The 20599-nt window shown below is 65.5% G+C and overlaps 2 protein-coding genes across 2 annotated transcripts in view; both read left to right on the top strand.

Annotated features, from left to right (window-relative positions):
• SLC6A19 (solute carrier family 6 member 19) overlaps positions 1-8391 on the top strand; it is a 15022-nt gene extending 6631 nt beyond the window's left edge. The window contains exons 3-12 of the mRNA XM_049648314.1: positions 319-456; positions 1481-1662; positions 1957-2067; positions 2231-2343; positions 3465-3593; positions 3690-3846; positions 5472-5676; positions 5765-5924; positions 7572-7734; positions 7916-8391. Of these exons, the coding sequence (XP_049504271.1) occupies positions 319-456; positions 1481-1662; positions 1957-2067; positions 2231-2343; positions 3465-3593; positions 3690-3846; positions 5472-5676; positions 5765-5924; positions 7572-7734; positions 7916-8119 (1562 nt within the window). The 3' untranslated portion in view covers positions 8120-8391. The remainder of the gene's footprint in view (positions 1-318; positions 457-1480; positions 1663-1956; positions 2068-2230; positions 2344-3464; positions 3594-3689; positions 3847-5471; positions 5677-5764; positions 5925-7571; positions 7735-7915) is intronic.
• Positions 8392-11386: 2995 nt separating this feature from the next.
• Positions 11387-20599, top strand: part of SLC6A18 (solute carrier family 6 member 18) — a 15985-nt gene continuing 6772 nt past the window's right edge. The window contains exons 1-6 of the mRNA XM_049648313.1: positions 11387-11546; positions 15735-15875; positions 16515-16652; positions 17133-17428; positions 18860-18970; positions 19721-19833. Of these exons, the coding sequence (XP_049504270.1) occupies positions 11387-11546; positions 15735-15875; positions 16515-16652; positions 17133-17428; positions 18860-18970; positions 19721-19833 (959 nt within the window). The remainder of the gene's footprint in view (positions 11547-15734; positions 15876-16514; positions 16653-17132; positions 17429-18859; positions 18971-19720; positions 19834-20599) is intronic.

Below are 20599 nucleotides of genomic sequence, written 5' to 3'. Positions count from 1 at the left end.
CAGCACTGACCCCTCACCCGGCAGTGACCCCTCACCCAGCAGTGACCGCCTCACCTGGAACTGACCCCTCGCCTGGCACTGACCCCTCGCCCAGCAGTGACCCCTCGCCCACCAGTGACCCCTCACCCGGCACTGACCCCTCGCCCACCAGTGACCCGTCGCCCGGCACTGACCCATCACCCCAGCAGTGACCCCTCACCCAGCAGTGACCCTTTGCCTGGCACTGACCCCTCGCCCGGCACTGACCCCTCGCCCGGCACTGACCCCTCTCCCAGCAGTGACCCCCACTCCTGAGCAGTGACGGTCTGGTCCCTCCAGGCATCGCGTCCATGTTCGTGTCCTTCATGGTGGGCCTCTACTACAACACCATCATCGCCTGGGTCATGTGGTACTTCTTCAACTCCTTCCAGGACCCCCTGCCCTGGAGTGAGTGTCCGCTCAACGCCAACAGGACAGGTGAGCCCTGGGCAGGGCCGGGGAGCTGGCGAGCTGCCACTAGCAGGGTGGGGAGGCCGCACCTTTGATCACGCGGGCTGAACGTCCACGGACACTTGCCCTCTGATTTTCCAGATTTTGGATGCCTGGAGCTCAGGTCGGGCAAAACCCAGGGCACACTTAAGGCAACAGGGCATTAAAAGAAGGGCACGTTGCAGGAGAAAAGCCCATAAAATTGGTGGCTTCCCCGTCAGGAGGGGCGGCGTGGCCCAGGAAGGGGGTGCTGCCCATCCGCCTGGGCCTTGCAGCGAGGACAGCCGTGCGTGGGGTTCTGAGTTGCCGGCGGGGGGGGGGTGTGCGTGGGGTGTCCCGGAAGCCGCTCCCCGACATTGTTGGGACGGCGTCGTGAGCCCTCCCCGGGCCAAGCCTGTGGGGTTCTTGTCTGCCTGCAGCAGGGACAAGAGGGAGAAGGCAGGCAGTCAAGGCCCGGGTGCACACCCCACACATGCACGCGTGTGTGGGTGTGCATATGTGCATGCACACATAGGTCTGTGTGCATGTGCACACATGTATGCATGGGAGGTGTGTTTGCGTGCAGGTACACTCGTGTGCACATATTTGTGTGAATGTGCACCGTGTGTGGGTGCATATGCATATGTGGGTGTGCATGTGCGGGTGTGCGGGTGTACGCGTGCATGTGTAGGCGTGCGTTTGTGGGTACGCGTGTGCATGTGTATGCGTGTATGTGCGGGTGTGGGTGTGCATGCGTTGGTGTGCGGGTGTGGGTGTACATGTGTGGGCATGCGGGTGTGTGGGCGTGCGGGTGTGTGTGCATGGGTGTGCGGGTGTGCGTGTGCGCATGTGCGCATGTATGGGTGTGTGTGCGGGTGTGCATGTGTGGGTGTGCACGGGCACATACAACGTCCCCGCTGTCAATGTCTCAAAAACACGACCTGTGTTTCCCATGGCTCGGGCCCCGGTCCCCGTTCCTCACCTTGGCTAGCACCCCGTGCCCGCTCTGATGTGTGCGAGTGCCCGCCCCCAGGCTACGTGGAGGAGTGCGCGCGCAGCTCCTCCGTGGACTACTTCTGGTACCGGGAGACCCTCAACATCTCCACCTCCATCAGCGACTCCGGCTCCGTGCAGTGGTGGGTCCTGCTCTGCCTGACCTGTGCCTGGAGCGTGCTCTACGTGTGCACCATCCGCGGCATCGAGACCACCGGCAAGGTGCCCGCGGGGCTGGGGGGCGCCCGTGCACCTTCGGCCGCTGTGAGGGTCGTGACCCCTCCCCCCCACCGCTGTCTGGGCGGGGCCTCTGCTGCCCACGTGCTCAGGAAGCCGTGGGACCCACGGTATCCCCAGTCGGGAGGCACCAGATGGTCCCAGTCCCGCAGAACGCTGGGAAGTGGAGGGTCGGGCACACCTCCCTGCCTGGAGTCTGGGGGCCAGGGGCACCCGGGAGGGGGTCCTAACCGGCAGCCCTCTCTTCCCACCCCCCCCCCTCACCTGCCCCGCCCACAGGCCGTGTACGTCACCTCGACGCTGCCCTACGTGGTCCTGACCATCTTTCTCATCCGGGGTCTGACACTGAAGGGAGCCACCAATGGTATCGTGTTTCTCTTCACGCCCAACGTGAGTCCCCTGAGGTCCGCCCAGAGGCAGGGGGTGGCCGGGCCTGGGGCGTCAGGGGCCCATCGGCTCAAGTACGGCTGTGTGGACAGAGGGTGGCCGCCACCGGGCCGTGTGTCAGCCAGCACCTTGGGAGTGAGGCTGAGGGGTCTCTGTCCTGCCACAGGTCACGGAGCTGGCCAACCCGGTCACCTGGCTGGACGCGGGGGCTCAGGTCTTCTACTCCTTCTCGCTGGCCTTTGGGGGTCTCATCTCCTTCTCCAGCTACAACTCTGTGCAGTGAGTGCGGGCAGGCCTCCCTACCAAGGGCGGGGGCGGTGGGTACAGGGACCTGGGTCCCAGCAGTGGGGGCGGCCACAGGGTGCATAGAGGCGGGCTGGTGACTCCGGAGGGCTTTCACCAGGGGGGTCCCTCCAGTGAGGCCCGTTTACGACCCAGCCTCCCCTTGGCACCTCGGTCTCCGTGACCCTGAGCCCTGGTGTTCCACCCCCCTCGCCCCCGGGCACCCAGGACCCCCAGGGGCGCCCGTCCCTGCAGCCCAGCCCAGGCCGACACCCACACGGCAGGGGCCCAAACCCCCAGGGTCTCCAGGACCTTCCGGTTGGGACCAGTGGTCCAGCAGAGAGCGAGCCTCGGGAGCAGACGCGGAGGGGGAAGGGCCGTGGTGCTGGGCGGGACAGGACATGCTCACCCCCCCTCCCCCCGGCCCCGGGGCCGTTCACCCGCTGGGCTCCCACGTTCCCAGGGTCGTGCCAGTGCCGTCTCCAGGCCCCGCAGATGCCGCCCGCCCCAGGGAGCCCCGTGCCCCCTCCCCTGAACCAGCCGCCGCCTCTTGGGCTGTTTCGAGGGCACGGACTCCCGGGAGCCGTCCTCTGCGTCTGGTTTCCGTCACCGCACCATGTCCTTGGGGTCCGGCCCTGCTGCAGCCTGTGTCGGGGCGTGCTTCCTCCCACGACCGAGCCACGCCCGGTGTGTGGACGGGCACGCTGTGTTCACCCAGCCGTCCCGTGGCGGGCCCGATTTTTCCACACCCTCGCCAACACCTTATTATCCCACTTTCTGATGCCGGCCATCAGAAGCATCTGGAAGGAGGGTGTTGGCATCAGCGGGTGGGGGTGGGAGGTCAGGGGCCATGTTCTGGGCCCTCTGGGCTGCAGGGGGGCTTTGGGCGTCCAGGGGGAGTTGGGGGTCCTGGCCAAGCCCAGCACCTCGAAGCCTCACGACCCAGGGGAGTAGGGATTTGAACCCGGGGTCTCCAGGACTGGCGGCTATGGGGGCGTGGGGAAGTGGCAGAAGGGCAGAGCGGGGTCGGGACGCAGCTGCGCCGTCTTCGCTGAGCGCCCACACGGGCCGGGCGGGCGTCCCCGGCCGTCAGTGACCAGCCAGTGCTCTCACTGCAGCAACAACTGTGAGAGGGACTCGGTGATCGTGTCGGTCATCAACGGCTTCACGTCCGTGTACGCGGCCACCGTGGTCTACTCCATCATCGGCTTCCGTGCCACCGAGCGCTTCGACGACTGCTTCAACACGTAGGTGGCTCGCCCGCCCTGAGGAGCTTGCAAACTGCCTCCAGGGAGCACCCCCCGCCCCCCCCCGGGCCTGCAGCCAGCCTGGCTCTCTTCCAGGAACATCCTGACGCTTATCAACGGCTTCGACCTGCCTGAGGGCAACGTGACGCAGGAGAACTTCGCGGAGGTGCAACAGTGGTTCAATGCCACGGAGCCCGAGGCCTACGCGAAACTGCATTTCCAGACCTGCGACATGAACTCCTTCCTCTCGGAGGTCGGTGCCTTGGGTGGCGCCCCTGCGGTTCGGGCTCTGGGGGCAGGGGGCGGGCGCCGAGCTTCCCCTGCGAGCCCGGTGCCCACGGGCCTGGCCTCCTCCAGTGCCTCACATCAAACACGTGAAAACACCCCGTGGGCTACTTTTACTGTAGTTCCTCCTACAAAAACGCCAGTGTCCTTATAACCGTCTCGCAATCTCGCTCGATTGGCGTATGTCACTCGGGGAGGCTGACACCTTAGTACAGCTGCAGATCTCCTCTGATGTGCCACTGCCTTTGAACTCCAGTCTTATTTTCCCTTTTATTAAAAACATGTTTTTGCCATCTTCTTTTTGGGAGAGCGCAAGGTAGGAAGGGGCAGAGAGAGGGGGACGGAGGATCCAAAGCAAGCTCTGCACGGATAGGCTGTCTGCACAGAGTGTGACATGGGGTTCGAATTCACAAACTGCGAGATCATGGCCCGAGCCGAGGTCGACGCTCAACTGACCGGGCCACCTGGGCGCCCCTCTAAGTCCAATTTTAATGATGAGTAATGTTTCCGTATCGTTAAGGTTTATGAGCCCGAATTTATCAGTTTTAATTCTGCAATTTTCTTATTTGGAGCCGCACGGTATTTGGGGCATGCCACATGCCACCAGGGTCCTGGCCGCGAGTTTTCCATCAGCAGTGGGTCCCCGCCGCCCCGTCCCCAGCCCCAGGCCACCAGGCTGCTGCGTCTGCCTCCGGTTTTGCTGCAGTCTGTGCCCCGAGGCTGGCTGGGCTCGCCCGCTCATCCTGAGTTTCCTCGCACGGGCGCACCGCTGCCCTTAGCCCCCACGTCCTCCCGAAGTCCTGGCTCGCCCCGCAGGGCGGAGCTGGTGTGTGGAGGGCAGCGGCACGTTTTCCACAGACTCATGTAGATGCCGTGAAGTTACTTTGGGGTCCCTGACTTCTGAGTGGGTCCCCGGGACCGGAGCCCGTGACCTGCAGGGAACACGGGGGCCCCGGGCTCCCGACTTAGCCTCTCAGCCCCACCAGGAACACCCACTGCCTGGAGGGAGGACCCAAGGCAGAGGTCTCACTGACCCACGTGGGGCCAAAGGCAGGGGCACGGGGTCAGCCGGGGTGCCACGCGGAGCCCTGGAGCTTCTGCGTCCGCAAGCCCGTCGTCGCGCACGGCCTGGCCCACTGTTCGCAGCCCTAGGGCATCTGTTCGGGACGCGTGCTCAGGCTAGTAAAGTCATCCTGAGCTCTGAGCCCAGCTGTGTGGGGAGCGGCTCAGGAAGCGTCCTGTGGGGTGACACCTGTCAGCGAGCAGACGGTCTGCCGTGCCTGCCACATGTCTGTCTGGGCCGCGTGGGGCCCTGACTGCTGCCAAGCAGTGCCACCCACTTCCTGGTGTTTGAACTCAGTCAGCTTTTAAAAATGCAGTTGGGCCCAAGAGATGAGTTCTGGTGGTTTTCCCGGGTGGCTGAAATCAGCGCTTTCCTTGTGCGGGGGGCGGAGGAGGGGTGCTCAGCAGGTGCAGGGACGGGGAAGGACAGGGGCTCTCGGGGGGGGGGGGGCTCAGCAGGTGCAGGGTCGGGCAAGGACAGGGGCCCTCGGGAGGGCGCGTGCCTCGCTGATGGAGCTGCCCACCCTGCAGGGCGTGGAGGGCACGGGGCTGGCCTTCATCGTCTTCACGGAGGCCATCACCAAAATGCCTGTGTCCCCGCTGTGGTCCGTCCTCTTCTTCATCATGCTCTTCTGCCTGGGCCTGTCGTCCATGTTTGGCAACATGGAGGGCGTGGTCGTGCCCCTGCAGGACCTCAAGATCATCCCCGAAAAGTGGCCCAAAGAGCTGCTCACAGGTATGTGGGGCCGGGACAGCCTCCAGGCTGCAGCCTCGGCCGGGACGCGGGGCCTGGGTCCGCAGCAGCCGTGTTCTCTGTCCCGAAGGCCTCATCTGCCTGGGGACGTACCTGATCGCGTTCATCTTCACGCTGAACTCGGGCCAGTACTGGCTGTCCCTGCTGGACAGCTACGCCGGTTCCATCCCGCTGCTCATCATCGCCTTCTGCGAGATGTTTGCCGTGGTCTACGTGTACGGTGTGGACAGGTAGGAGGGAGGCAGGAAGTTCCCGCGCTCGGGGCAGGGGAAGACGGGCGTGTGTGACGCGGGGCCGAGCGTGCGTGTCCCTGGAGAGCGCGCGGGGCATGGGTCGGCGGGGCCGTGGGCAGAGGAGACGGGCCGCCCGGAGCCGTGTGAACTTCCAGCCGTGGGTGCTTCCAGAGCCAGCACGGATGAGCACTGACAGGCCACGCAGTCTTGGGGGTGGGAGAGAGGAATCGGCAACCACCCGGAAACAGACCCCTCCGGTCTGACCACGCGATTGAAAATTCCTAACTGAGGACAGCTGTGCCACACGGAGGCGAAGCACTGTCGTGTCTCACAGGCCGAGAAGCCTGAACTACATGAGACGCGGGCGCAGGTGGACCAGGAGGGGCTGAGTAGCCGCGGGGGTGGGGCGCGAGCAGCGGAAGTGAGAGCTGGACGCGGCCAGGGCAGGGCGCTCGCCGTGGGGAGCGAGGCTTCCCTGTGGGGCCCCAGGGCTGCCGGCCCGGGGTGGGGGGGTGCTGTGTGCTTCATTATGACTAGGGGCGCGTGGCCAGGGGAGCTCCGTGGCGTGGGCGCTCTGGGCCTTTCTAGGGGAGACAGTGCCACGCAGCCAGACGGAGCCCCAGGTGAAGACAGGTGGTGAGTGGGCCTGTCAGTGGTCTGCACGGCCGGACGCTCAGGGCACCACGCCCCGTTTGGAGGTGAGCCGGGGCCCAGAACGTGGCCGAGGTGCCCTCGCCAGGGGCCGGGCTCACCAGGGCCTCAGAGACCGCCGGCCGGTGTCCAGCACCAGTGTGCACACACGAGCCCTTGGAGGCGCGCCGATGTCGGGATGCGGCCTCTGTACCCGCGAGAGCTTGCCCGCGCCGGGCCATAACACACTTCGAACCAGCCCGGGGGCCACCGAGGAACGCGTGCTACCCCGCCCGCGCTCACTGCTCTAGCAGACTGGGGGAAGAGAGTTGTGATGCAGGCCCGTGACCGAGTGAATGAGGACACGGCCATCTGTGAGCGCCCTGGGACGGGGCGAAGCCAGACGCTCGTGGGGGTCGCTGCACGACACACGGGGGGACGGGCCCGCACAGAGGAGATGCACCACGGCCTCCCCGGCCCTGCTGGGTCCAGCCTGGGGCTGAGGCCTGGGCAGCGGTACCTTCCCAGAAATGTCCTCTGGATTCTCTTTGTCCTGGGCAGCTCGTGGCCACGCTCCGCGGGCCCCACGCTCATTTCTGCAGAACGCAGGCTCTGGTGCAGAAGGCAGTCCGGCCCAGGGCGGGGGGGGGGGGGGGGGCTGTCCAGCTGTGGAGCCGCTGCCCTGCAGGGAGGCTGGGACGGGACGGCCTCCCAGCCTGCCCTTCATCCCCGGAGCTCTAACCCTGCTCAGCGAGCGCCTGCCCGGACCTCCACGTGGCAAGTCTGAGGGCTGGAGCCCTGGGCGGTGGCGCCTTGGGCCTCCAGAGGCTAGTCCCTGAGGTGGCAGGTCTCTGTGCACAGGGACGGCCGGGACTCCGGTCAGAGGAAAGGCCGGGCTGTGGCTGCAGACGGTGACGTCTGTCTGGGCTGGACAGGCCAGCCGCCCTCGGCCTTGAGGGGATCGTAGGCCTGACCATGTCCCGGTGACAGCTTTCTTCCCACCTCTGTGCCCAGGTTCAACAGGGACATCGAGTTCATGATTGGCCACAAGCCCAACATCTTCTGGCAAGTCACGTGGAGGGTGGTCAGTCCACTGCTTATGCTGGTCATTTTCCTGTTCTTCTTTGTGGTCAAGGTCAACGAGGAGCTGATCTACAGCGTCTGGGACCCTGCCTATGTGAGCCGAGGGGCTGCAGCGGAGGGGGCAGTGGGGGTCTTGCTCCCTGTGGGGTCGGGAGCCCAGGTGCCCCTCCCCTCTGCCACGAGGGCCGGGAGGTGACCTACGGGGGGAGGGGCGTGTACCCTGTAGGAGACCTTGTTGGCTGTACATGCGGCTGTCACCCCTGCTCTCTCCCCAGGAGGAGTTTCCTAAATCCCAGAAGGTCACGTACCCAGGCTGGGTGTATGCCGTGGTGGTCATCGTGGCTGGGGTGCCCTGCCTGGCCATCCCCGGCTTCGCCATCTACAAGCTCATCAGGAACCACTGCCAGAGACGGGGGGACCGCCAGGGGCTGGTCAGCAGGGTGTCCACGACCTCCATCAATGGGGACCTGAAGTACTAAACGGCCTGGCCCAGGGCGTGTGGCCGTCAGAGTGAGGGGGGGGAGTCCAGGCCACACACTTGAAAGTGTGTGCGTGTGTGTGTGTGTGTACACGTGTGGGTGTGTATGTGTGCACAGATGAGGGTATGCATGTGCATACTGTGTGTATATGTGTGTGCACGCATAGGCACGCGTGTACATGTGTGTGCATGTGTGCGCACACGTGAGCATATACACAAGTGCACGTATATACATGTGAGCATGGGGGGGGTGTATGTGAGCATGTGTGCATGCCTGTGTGTGTATATATGTTGAAATGTGTGTGTGTACACGTGCATGAGTACGTGGTGGGCATGTGTATAATGTATTGTGTGCACGAGTATAAATACGTGCATACGTGTTTGTGTGCACACGCTCTGAGGACAGTCGGAGCTGCGGCGTCCTGGGGAGGCCGCGTCTGCACTGCTCGCCTGCGCCCCTCAGGACCGGCCTCGTTGCCACCCACCTTCACCTTGCTGTCGACCCTTGACCTAGGAGGTACCTGTGAGGTCGGGACACTGGTGCCCCACCTGAGGATGGCCCTTCTCAGGCCCCTTGGCTATGAGCCTGAGAAGACTCGGCTGGGTCCTTCGGAGGCCTGACCATGCCACTGCCCCCCCCCCCCAAGCTCCGAGCTCTGGCAAAGTGCCAGCTCGGTGAATTCCAGTGAGTTCCAAGCCAGTTAATCATTGCTTCTGCCGCCGCAGGGAGATGAGCAGTTAGACGGAGCTCAGCTCGGCCAGGCTGAGGCGGAAACCACCTTTGTATTTTCCTTAAAAGGAAGTGAACCGCATGAACGCGTAGCCAGGTGTTGGAAAGGCCAGTTATACGGTAACTCGGCCGTGGGCACCACGGTCGAGGACAGTCCACGGTCCCGAGCACGGCAAGGACCGGGAGGCCTAACCGCTTGGTGCCACTGAGTGAAGTCGGGCTCTGGCTCTTCCCTCCCTGTCTCGTGAAGGTTGTTTTCTGGGATTCGACAGTCTCAGTCACGTGGCACTTGGGGTGGTTTTCTTTTTTTTTTTTTTTTGAGACAGAGACAGAGCATGAACAGGGGAGGGGCAGAGAGAGAGGGAGACACAGAATCGGAAGCAGGCTCCAGGCTCTGAGCCATCAGCCCAGAGCCCAACGCGGGGCTCGAACTCGCGGACCGCGAGATCGTGACCTGAGCTGAAGTCGGACACTTAACCAACTGAGCCACCCAGGCGCCCCCTGGGGTGGTTTTCTTAATGGGCTCGTCGCCTCCACCCTCCACAGAAAAAGCCTGGAGACTTAAGTGAAACTGGACTTTCTGAGGATCCCCTGGGCAGGGGTGGGGACCTGGGTCCTGGCGCCGTGTTTCCCTCCCCCCCCCTCCCCCACCGGGACGTCCCTGTCCCATCGCCTCCCATCTGGCAGTGACCACGGAGCGGAGCCCTGTAGCCCCCGCTACGAACCTCCAAACATCGGGGCGTGTCCAGTCCTGTACCATCACCTGGGGAATCCTCGGGGCAGTGCGGGCGGCTGGCTTGCAGCCCCGCGTGCCGGGCCTTCCCGGGACCCCCGCCCCGCCCCGCTCCGGCCTCCACCCTCCCCTCGGCCTCTCCCCGAAGCCTTCCCACCCCCGCTGTGAGAACACAGTTGCAGTAACCGGTCCGTGCGCTGCCCCCTGGGGCGTGTGGAGAGGATTCTGGGGGTGTGACCCGGGGGGGATCATCCGGTCGTCCCACCCCCGGCCAGTGCCCTGCTCACAGACTCGGTGTCTCTGCAAGTTGTTGGAAACGCAGGTCTCGTGGGCATCACGTGTACCGGTCTAAATAAATCGCCATTTCATATTCTCGGCCTAAACGTCGTCTGGAGGCAGAGGGATGAGCAGACGGTGGAGCCCCAGTCGCTCCGGGCGGCGTGGACTGCGGGTCCGGCCGGGGGGCGCCATGTGGACGCCACGTCCACGTCGCTGTGCCCGCGGAGCCGGGGGCGTGGTGAGAGGCCCTGTGAAGGGCAGGCCGCGGCGCCCTGTGAGGTCAGAGGTCAGGTGGGCTGGGCGGGGGCTACACCCTCCCCTCGCCTTCTCACTCCCCCTCCCACCCAGAAAGGAGCCCCTGGAAGTGTGTCCACCGGGGTCCCCGCCTGTCCCGCAGGCGTCCACGGGGCGTCCGCGGGTCCGGGGCCTCAGCGGGTGGCCCGGGCTGAGTCTGCTGCGTCTGCCCGTCCCCCTCGAGCCCACCGCGCGGGGCCCCCGGCCTGGCTGAGCCCGCCCCTCCCCCGTGCTGTGGGCGTCACACCATCCCACCTGCTGCCTGCGGTGCCGGTGGGCGCTGGGAAGCAACAGAAGCGCCTCCACCCCTGGCCCTGACCCCTGACACTCGCCCCCCTTGGGGAGTCCCTCTGGGACACGGGCGTGCAGGGGTGAGGCGGACCTTCAGCTCGTGTGCCCGTCCCCGGAAGAGGGACATGTGCCACCGGCCAGGAGTTTACACTCAATCTCCGGAAAATGAACGTGGCGTAGGAGCGGACAGGACACCAGAGGCCACCTGTTCCCTCCCCGGACGTTTGTCCCCCGTCTGCACGAAGACCACGCCCTTCTGCGTGGTGAACGCACTGTCCATGGCCACCGTGAGGAGGACAGTGGCACTGTCCACGGCCACCGTGAGGAGGACAGCCTGGTGGCCGTGCCCCCGATGGGCCGCCTGAGGTCACGGCCGCGTGGCGCAGGCCCGCCCCCAGGTCCCACACGCGGGTGCCGCTCGCATAACCTTCTTGAGATGACGGTGCAGTGCAGAGGAGAGACGGGGCCGGGAAGGACCCTCAGGTGGCGGGCGTGCGCCGAGGTGACCGGCCAGCGTCCCACTGGGACTGGACACGGTGTCCGCCATCGGGGGAAAGCGGGCGAGGGCGCGGGGCCTGGGCTCGGCCACTGCTCACGGCGACGAGTGAGGCTGCAACCGTGTCTCAATCGGTTGACGAGAAGGGCAATGATTTTCATAAAACAACCCAACGTGCCCCGGTGCTGGGGGCCTGCAGGTCCCCGACAGGGAGCAGGACGCCCCTGCGGGCATGTTCTCGAGGTGGTGGGGCACCGGCCGGGCAGGAGCCGGGGGGCGGGGGGTGGGGGGTGGTGGGCGGAGGCCGTGGGGTCAGGGAGCAACCGCCCGAGTTAGAGCAGGAGCCCGGCCCGGGTTACCAATTAACGGGCTCCGCTGGTTTTCCTTTAAATAACGCGGACGTACGTGGGGTGTGAGGGGGACCGTGAGGGAGCGAGTGGCAGGCATGGCGTGCGCCCTGGGCCCAGACCCACGCGGGGCCGGCGGCGGGCACGAGAGGCCCAGCTGGGACAACAGGCTGCAGTACCTCCTGAGTTGCATCGGCTTCGCCGTGGGCCTGGGCAACATCTGGAGGTTCCCGTACCTGTGCCAGACGTACGGGGGAGGTGAGCCGTGGGCTGGGCCTCCGGGGGGGCATCCCGGCCCTCGAGGTCCAGTCCGAGGGCGTCTCGGCCTTACGGGACTCAGGGGTGCTTTCTGCACACCGCCCTCCCCCGAGTTCCCCTGAGGTTTGCAGGTGCGCGCTGGCCGGGCCGCCTACCGCCCGGCCTTTGCACGGCCAGACCGCCCTCATCTCTTCCCAAGTCCGAGGCGGTGTCAGGCAACCGCCCTGTCGCCCAGGGCCCTCGGGAGCTGACACTGAACGTCGCCCGGGCCAGGCTGGTCCTCTTCTGGGGTCCGACCTTGGGCCCCCTCTGGTTTCAGTGCCAGGTCAACTTGCCCTCAAGCCTCGTTCTGCACCTGTAAGACCCGAGGGCCCCCGACAGTCCCACGGGGCGATCTTCCCGGGTCCCCCAGGCGTCCGGTTGGCAATGTGGGGAGCATCTCCTTCAGGGGAGATTCGTCGGCCCCCCCCAGAAGAAATGGAAATCTGCACGGGTGACCCCACGCCGCCCTTTCCCGATGGGGAGTCGTCCTTCCCGCTTTCAAGGGCACACAGTGGCCCCCCTGGCAGCGGTAGGCAGACAGTGGTCAGGCCATGGTGGGGGAATGTGGGTGGGGGTCTCCGGGAGCCGCGTGGCCGGGCCACTGTCTGGCATGGCTTCCCTGTTTATGAGGGTACTGCTTCTGGAAAGTTTATTAGTTTTGTTCTGATGACCAGAAGCTGGAAGAGGCCTGTGTCCTGGAACCGCTGGCCCACGGGTGTTGGAGCGTCCGTGGGGGCGGGGGGGGGGGGGGGGGGGGGGGGGGGGGGGCGGGCGGGCGCCTGAGAGTACAGGCTCCTTGGCACGGATCACGCAAAGCCCGGGGCGGAAGACCGGCTCGCTCCCTAGGCCCCCGTGCCGCCCCGTGCGCCGTGTCGAGCCTGCACAGGCGGGAGCCCGTTGGCTCAGCGCTGCGACGTGCCGGGACCGTCCAGGGACGTGCCTTCCGGAACCCTCATCGCCGCAGGCCATGCGCCGGGCTGCCTTCCCCGAGGGCTCGGGGTGTCTGAGTCCCCGGCACCCGGGCTCTAGGGGGTCCTGGTGTCTAAATGCTTCCTTTAGGCCCTATTTCCAGGTGAGAAAGCTCTCGGTGAAATGTCAGGAAGTACGTTTCAAAACTCCTTCTTTTCCTGAACAAGGAACCCTCACGTGTGAGAATGCCCTGTTTTGTCTCACTTTGGCCACTACTGATTATTTCGATAAGAAGATGTGAGTGATAAGCAGATAACAGATCACATTTTTATTTTGCGCGAACTCACGCTCCTGAGGGTGGATACTTTCTCTCTCATTAGTGATCGTTCAGGTCTGTAAAGGGCAACAGCGTCACAGAATTGAGCAAAACCCTTGGGGGCACCTCCACGCGATTCTCTCACACCCACCCGGCTTCTTGGTGAGCGGTCAGCGCTTCCCAGCGAAAGGGACGTGGAACCCGCTAGTGGCCTCTTCGCGCACCTGCCGGGGTCTCGGGCTTCAGCCCAGGAACCCTTCTAACCGCGTCTGTCGCAACACAAGCGGGTGGGTCATCTCGTAAGCGGTCCAGGATTTCCGCACTGCCGCGTTCCGGACTTCCGTTTCCGGAGGCCCCATCCAGGCGACAGAACCTTGCCCGGAAAGTCGCACGGAATTAATTACTGCGGTTGGCCGTCCCGTAGGGAGAGTCGCCATGCTCCTCTCTTGCACTGGCTTCTGTATTGGCTGTTGATCTCCCACGTGACCTTTACGGCCGGGTCGTCAACGCGCACGAGACTCTCAGGGCTTCGCAGGCGTCGGGTGGGGTCTGGACTGCGTGGGGAAGGATTTCCCGCTGGCAACACCGCGTCAACCCTCCACACAGACAGCACATCACTCTCCTGTCTTCTCCTCTGTCCCCTGGCCGTTCTCTCCATCCTGATCTGCTGATTCTCAGCCGCGTGGGGCTCTGAACGCACGCGCCGTCTTTTCCTCCACCTGCTGAGCACGTGGCACGGGTGCACGTCGCCTCCGGCACCCTCACGTGGTGATGGCACTGGTGATGCACGGGGCTCTCCCAGACACCCCACGTGGGCACGCGAAGTGTGGTCTCAGCGGCCCCGGAGACCGGCGGGGACGAGACGAGAAAAGTTCCCGCTTCTCTCGAGCTCGGACGGCGGACGCGTGAGGGTGTTTTTGCCACACCAACCGGTTCTCCGAGACTCAGCAGAATTTAACCCATTTCCGCCGCATCTCCCTGAACTGAGCACAGACCCCTCAGGTCGAGGGCTCGGCCCACGGCACGGCCCCCAGCTCAGGATCGGACCTCAAGTGGCGGGTCCTCTGCTGACCCACGGCTCTTACCTGACTTTGCTACAAACTCAGGGCTGCGCCCAGCCCCACGTCAGCTTCACAGAACTGAGGAGAGCAGTTCGCTACTGTTACCAGATTTTTATAAGGAACACGGCTCAGGAGCCGCCAGACGGAAGGCGTGCACGGGGCCAGGTGTGGGGGTGACAGAGCTCCGGGCACAGCCCCCTCCCAGCACCGCCCGTGTTCACCGGCCTGGAAGCTCTCCAAACCGCGTGGCTCGGGGTCTCGTGGACATTCCGCTCGGAGGCACAGCCCACCGAATCGCCAGCCTGGAGGTCTGGTGGGGCTCGAGTCCCACTCCTCTAAGCACATGCGTGGGTCCTCCTGGGACCGGCAGCCATCCCCCGACAGGCGCGGTTTTCACCTAAGCCGCGGTCGGCACGCTCTCTGGGTAGGGCTTACACGCCCCTCACGCACCGAGATGCCCCCTCCTAACCGCACGGTCTCTGTAATCACAGACCTGCTCTGTTTCTTCTCCCCCAAGCACGGCAGACTCAGCTGCACCAGCTTAGCTACGAAGACAAGCTCCCCTCCCCACCCCTCCCTCGCCCTGCCCCTCCTAGGTGCTCCCTGCCCGACTGACCTCAGCCAGCCCCTGAGGCCCTGTCCCCTCCCTGCCCCCGGCCCTTTCCCCTTCCCCCAGGTGCTCCCTGCCCAACTGACCTCAGCCAGCACAGCACCTGAGGCCCCGCCCCCGCCCCTCCCCGGGTGGCCACTGAGGCCGAGTGTCCTCAGAATTGTACTTTCCTGACCCTCCACCTGTTCGCTGCTACATGGACGACCCCAGCAGGCACTGTTTTGCCCCAAACACTGGAGCCCCGTGCAGAAGCTTATGTGGGCTGAGGGCTGTGTAGCCACGTAGCCCCGTCCGGGGCCCCAACTCCGTGTCAAAACGTCTGATGGTGACACAAGAGAGGAGGGGGAGGCCGGCAGACGATGAGGGCAAGCCCGCAGCTCATGGGGGAGAGTCAGCCTCAGCCGAGCCAGGCAGACGCGGGGAGCACGGTCGCTGCCCTGCACCCATTTCGGCCAGTGTGGTTCCCTGGCGTTTCTGAGGCCCGTGCATGCAGGGGGGAGGAGTAGCTGTCAGTCCCGGAGCGTCTAAGGGCCAGGGTGTCCACGGACTGCGGTTACCTGGAAGAAAATGCGGCTCCCACCGTAGCGGGACCGGGACTCCCTCCCCCCGGCAGAATGAGAGCATCTCTGAGTCCAGCGGGATTCAGGGAACCGGCATCTCCCCACAGGAGCCCCCCCAGGCGACCAGGTGGGACCCCTCGGGGCTGCGGGCTCCAGGAGAGGCCGGGCGCCTCACTCCTCAACCCCGTGGCTTTTCCGCTCCTTCTACGGCTGGCTCACCGCGTGGAAAGGCGTAGCTCCCCCAGCCACCCCAGGGGGTGCTCTGCGGGGAGCCCGTGTGGGTCCCCTTGGAGGCCTCTGGAGCCCCCGCCCCACACCTCCCGGCGCCCGGACAGGGAGCAGGGGCCCCGCTCGGCCCAAGGCGTGGAGAGACAGGTCCCAGCCCGTACTCAGGCGGGACGTCACCGTGCTCCAGCGCTCCCCCAAGAGCACGGAGCAGCCCCACGTCACAGGAGGGCCCGTGACGGGGGTTCGGGGCGTCCCCGTAAGGACAAGACTGCCCTTTGTGGCGGGAAACCCTCCGCCACAGCGTCACGCGGCGGGACGTGTCGAGCAGCTTCAAACGGTGGCAGAACCAGGGCCCGACGTGCGGGCCCGGGTCCCCTCTCAGGAGGCCGCGGGCACCTCTCCCCGAGCCCGAGGCCCCACCGGGCAGACAGTGACCCTCCGGCGACCACTGTGTCTTCGCAGGGGCCTTCCTCATCCCCTACTTCGTCGCCCTGGTCCTCGAGGGAATCCCACTCTTCCACATCGAGCTGGCCATCGGCCAGCACCTGCGGACAGGCAGCATCGGGGTGTGGAAGGCCGTGTCGCCCTACCTGGGCGGAGTGGGTAGGCTGCCCCCACCCCTGCCCCCGTCCCGTAGCGGTTGGGAGGGCGGGAGACCGCGGGTCCCGCGGGAGCCCCGTGTCAGCTCGTCACGCCAGGCCACGCTTGCTGGCTTCGCACCCGCCCCAAAGATGCCCTGACGTGATGGGGACGTGACCGGGCAGGACGCGCACGTGGTGGCGCCCCTGTGAAGCTAGCTCCAGTCACGGTCTGAGGTCGCCCATCCCAGGAGGCCGTTTTGTTCCCCCAAAGCCCAAGCGGGGACCCGAGTGCGGGGCGCCGTGTGGGGTGAGCCCAGAGAGCGCGAGGAGGAGGCAGGCGGCAGGCTGTCCCCGGTCACGTGGGTGTGCGTCCCACAGGCGCCGAGCCCACACATCCTGGGAGCTCCCGAGTGTCCAGGGAGGCCCTGGGGTGCCTGTGAGGTGGGCGCTGCAGGGGGGGGTGCCGAGCGGCACCCCTGGGTCTGTGACACGACACCCCCTGCCAGGTGGCCACGGTGCCTCCTGAAGGCCTCCCCGGGAGGCCAGCGCGGCCAGAGGCAGGCCAGCGGCGGGGCGGGCAGCGGGAGGCCTTGGGGACGGCAGGGAGCAGGAGCGGGGTGGCCGGGACCCCGGCGAGGCGCTGACTGTCGCCCGTCCGCAGGGCTGGGCTGCCTCACCGTGTCCTTTCTGGTCAGCCTGTACTACAACACCGTCCTGACGTGGGTGCTGTGGTATTTCCTCAACTCCTTCCAGAACCCGCTCCCCTGGGGCTCGTGCCCGCTGGACCTCAACCGCACAGGTAGTGCTGAGGGCTGGGAGGCTCAGTGCCCTGGCTCCCAGGGGCCCCGCACGGGCTCCCCGAAGCATCACATTTGAAATCCCGTTCTCACCCCACTGACCCCGACCCCTAATGGACCCGGGGCCCCCAGGGACCCCTGTACTCACAGCACAGCTTCGTGCTTGCCCGGCGACGGGAGGGTGAGTGGCTGTCACCTCGGCTCTTGCTGACTTAAGTCCAGACCTGGGCCAAGCGCTCTGTCAGGGGACACTGTCAAAGCTGTCTTCCAGTTTGCTTGCCCAGCTGTGTCAACCCCCCTTCCCTTCCTGCCTCTGCTGATACTAACTTGAGTTCGGCGCGTTCTGAACAAGGCCAGCGTGGGCAGGGGGTGCGGGGGGGCAAGTCTGGGCCCTGAAGCTGCCCGGGTCAGCCCTCTAGGCCTCAGCTGGACACCCTGGGCAGCAGAGGGCACGGGTCTCACCTGCCGTGCCTGGTGCTCAGCCAGCAGCCCCAGGACAATTATGTACGAACTGCACTCCCGGGGGGAGGCCTGCAGAGCCCGGATCCAGGCCCGAGCCCCGTGGCCAGCCCTTGACGGGCCCTCCCGGGTTCCAGGGTTCGAGGCAGAGTGCCAGGCCAGCAGCCCCGTGAGCTACTTCTGGTACCGGCGGACGCTGAACGTCACGGCCGACGTCAGCGACAGCGGCTCCATCCAGTGGCGGCTGCTGGCCTGCTTGGCCGCGTCCTGGGCCGTCGTGTACGTGTGTGTCATCAGAGGCATCGAATCCACGGGGAAGGTGAGCCCCTGGGGCGGACCCCACTGCCCAGCTCCCTTCCGCTCAGCGTCTGCTGGGCGGCTCTGCTGGGAGGGTGCAGATGTGAGGACCCTGTGCCGCCCTATGAACGTGGCAGCTGTTGCCCTTTCTCCTTTTAACCTGTTCGGGTCTCTACGCGTCAGTCGTGTTTCTTGTCGACACACCCGGTTCGGGTCTTGCTTTTTTTCCTGGGCTGGCAGTCCCTGCCCTTGTTTGGCTGTTCAGACCATCTGCGTTTGGTGCGACTCTGAATCTGGTCTCGGCCCGCCATCCTGCTTCCCGCGGGTCCCCGCCCTTCTCCGTCCCCGCTTCTCCCAGTCCCCGGGTATTTCTGGTGACGCCCGTCCACGTCCTGTGCCAGCTTCTCAGCGGCGACCGTTCAGTCTCGGGGATGGATTCGGGGCTCGGCCTTCGGTCCCTCTGGGAGCGATGCTGCCCACCGAGTGAGGCGGGGCCCTCGCTCCCGCTGCACTGCCTCCTCCGCCTTCCCCCGACTGGCGCACGTTTCACAAACACTGCTGCGAGCAGCGGGTGCGTGGCTGGCACATTTGTATTCAACAGCATACCGTCTTGTGGCGATAGTTACATGGCTCCTGAGCAGAGAGGACCCAGGGGGCCCCGGGCCCGGGCCCACGAGCCCACCTCGGGCGCGCACCCTCTCTTCTCCGGGGGCGCGGACGGGCCCGGGGCTTCACGCATCCCCCCTCACCACGCCAGCGACGCGGCTCCCGGCACACAGCTGTGCCCTCTCACACAGATCCCGGCGTGTGCACGTGCCTGCACACTTACTGTCGGGTGTGAGCATTATAGTTGCTCTCACGTGAGCATCTTCATGACTTAGAGGACCGGAATGACTGAATTAGACGAAAGCAACCGTGAGGCCCAACGAGCCAGCCAGAAACTCCAAATGACCCTGCGGCAGACGCCCTAGAGAGGCACCCGGGCGACTCCCCAGTCAGTCTGTGCTCGGGAACTTGGGGGCGGTGGGGAGGGAAGACCGTCCGTCGTCTGCGGATTCCTTCTGTGTGGACCCCTGACCACACCTGACGGGGCCCTGGTCCTAGGCTGGGGAAAGGGGTGCGGGTGGGTGTGTGGTCCCTGTGAAGTGGCCACTTGTGGGCACCGGGGGGGGGGGGAGGAGGGAGGCCCACCTGCCCCGTGGGGACCGTGCCCACCCACAGACACAAGGGCGTATGTGAACCCACGTGTGACCATCCCCGTGAGCCCCCAACCCTCAGAGACTGACTGGGGCCCACACCCCCAGGCCCCGGGCTGCTGGCCGCCTCCCCCCAGTCCGAATCCCGGATGAGAGACGGGAGCCTGGCCACTGAGGCGTTCACGTCACGTCTGCCTCTTAAAGGTTTTGTACCGAACAGATACCATTGCAAAGTCTAACGGTTTTTTTCTCTTAAGGCAATTTATTTCACAGCGCTGTTCCCTTACCTGGTCCTGACAATCTTCCTTATCAGAGGACTCAGCCTGCCCGGGGCGGTCGAAGGGTTAACGTACCTGTTCACGCCAGATGTAAGTTGGTCTGAACTGAAGTCTGGGCTCCTGGAAACACCTGAGTCAGAGCCAGAGCCCAGCCCAGCTCACTCCATCCCCTGGCCATGTGCATGGCCATGAGCCACAGGCCAGGGCACCCGGGGCCGTGTGGGGGTGAGGGCGGGGGGGAAGCTATGGGGTCTCAGGGAGGAGGGTAGGGTCAGAGTGCAGGGAGCAGACGGAGGGCTTGGTTCGTGACACGTGGACTTTGGTGCCTGAGGGACGTTGCGGGCGGGGTTCAGAGGAGAAGCCGGCCGGGGCCCCGGACGTCCCACCCCTAGTGCCCAGACCCCCCACCTCCAAGGGCTTCTCCCGCTGCGTGCACCCCGCCAGGTGAAGGGCCGCAGCCCGCACCCTCCTGGACCACCCCACGCTCTGTGGGCCCCCGGCGTCCCCTGGGAGTTTCCGGGGGCTGCACAGGGCGTGGGCTCGGCCTGCCCGTCCCGTCCCCCGCAGCAGCAACACCAGGGAGCGCGTGCCCGTGGAGCTGCCGGGGCCCTTCAGTCGCTCAGAGCCCCCACGTCTTCGAGGAGCAGAGGAAGCAGGCGTCTTGTCACTGGGACCTCAGCCCTGAGAGGCCTGTCGGCCGCGTTCTCAGAGCCCGTGTGTCCCACGCAGATGGGAGCCGTGGCTTTATTTAACGTGTCCCGCTTGGGACCATCCGGGGCTGTGGGCTCCCCGCTCAGTGTGGCCTGTCTGCTGCACGACGGGGCCCCCCTGTCTTTCCAGGTGCGGATTCTCCAGAGCCCCCGCGTGTGGCTGGACGCAGCCACACAGATATTCTTTTCCCTGTCCCTGGCCTTTGGAGGACACATCGCTTTTGCGAGTTACAACCCGCCCAGGTAGGGGCCGGACTCAGGGCGGGTTCCGGGCCTCCTGTCCCCAAGCTCCTGGGAGCAGCACAGAGCGCCCGCGTCGGGACACCCTGCGCAGGGGGAGGGTGAACTGCTGTGAACCTGTGATAAGAAGGGACTCGTGGGGATTCTACCAGTCACTCAGCCATCCCCTGAGGGCTGGGGGTTAGGGCCCCTACGGCAGCTTCTGGCGTGTTCCGGAGGAAGAGTGCCGGATAATCAATCCCAGGAACGAGGCTGACGCCAACGGGACCATGTATGTGTGCCAGGCACAAGGCCAGGAAAGCAGAAATCCAGTGTGTGTCAGCCTCCCTGGTCACTGCTCACTCTCCCACCTCGTGGGGGAGACCCGAGCTGCTCGGTCACTAACGCACCATCCGCCGCGTCGTAAACCAGGCCACCTCCACACGAACATGGTTCTACGCGGTGGTCAGAACCTCTCCCCTCAGAGGCGCAGGGGTGGGGATGCGGGTGGTGGGCCTGGGTGCTTCGCACGACTGCCCCTGACAAGTGACCGCCCAGCCTGCTCCAAGGGGCTCGGGTGCTCTCTCGCACGGAGACCATCTCAGCAAGGCTGCTCCATGGTGCCCTGCGTCATCCTCGGCGACCTGTGCCCAGGCCTTGGGGGCAGGGTGGGGGCTGAGGGCTTTAGCCAATCCACAGCCCTGAGCTGGGGTGGGTGTGTGGCAGGGAGGCTTTTGGGGAGGGGGTTAGCAGGGAGGGGGTCAGCGGGGAGGTGTGGTCAGGGAGGGGG

Source organism: Panthera uncia, assembly GCF_023721935.1.
Source record: "Panthera uncia isolate 11264 chromosome A1 unlocalized genomic scaffold, Puncia_PCG_1.0 HiC_scaffold_17, whole genome shotgun sequence".
Lineage (NCBI taxonomy): Eukaryota > Metazoa > Chordata > Mammalia > Carnivora > Felidae > Panthera > Panthera uncia.
This window is presented reverse-complemented; position numbering and strand designations above follow the sequence as displayed.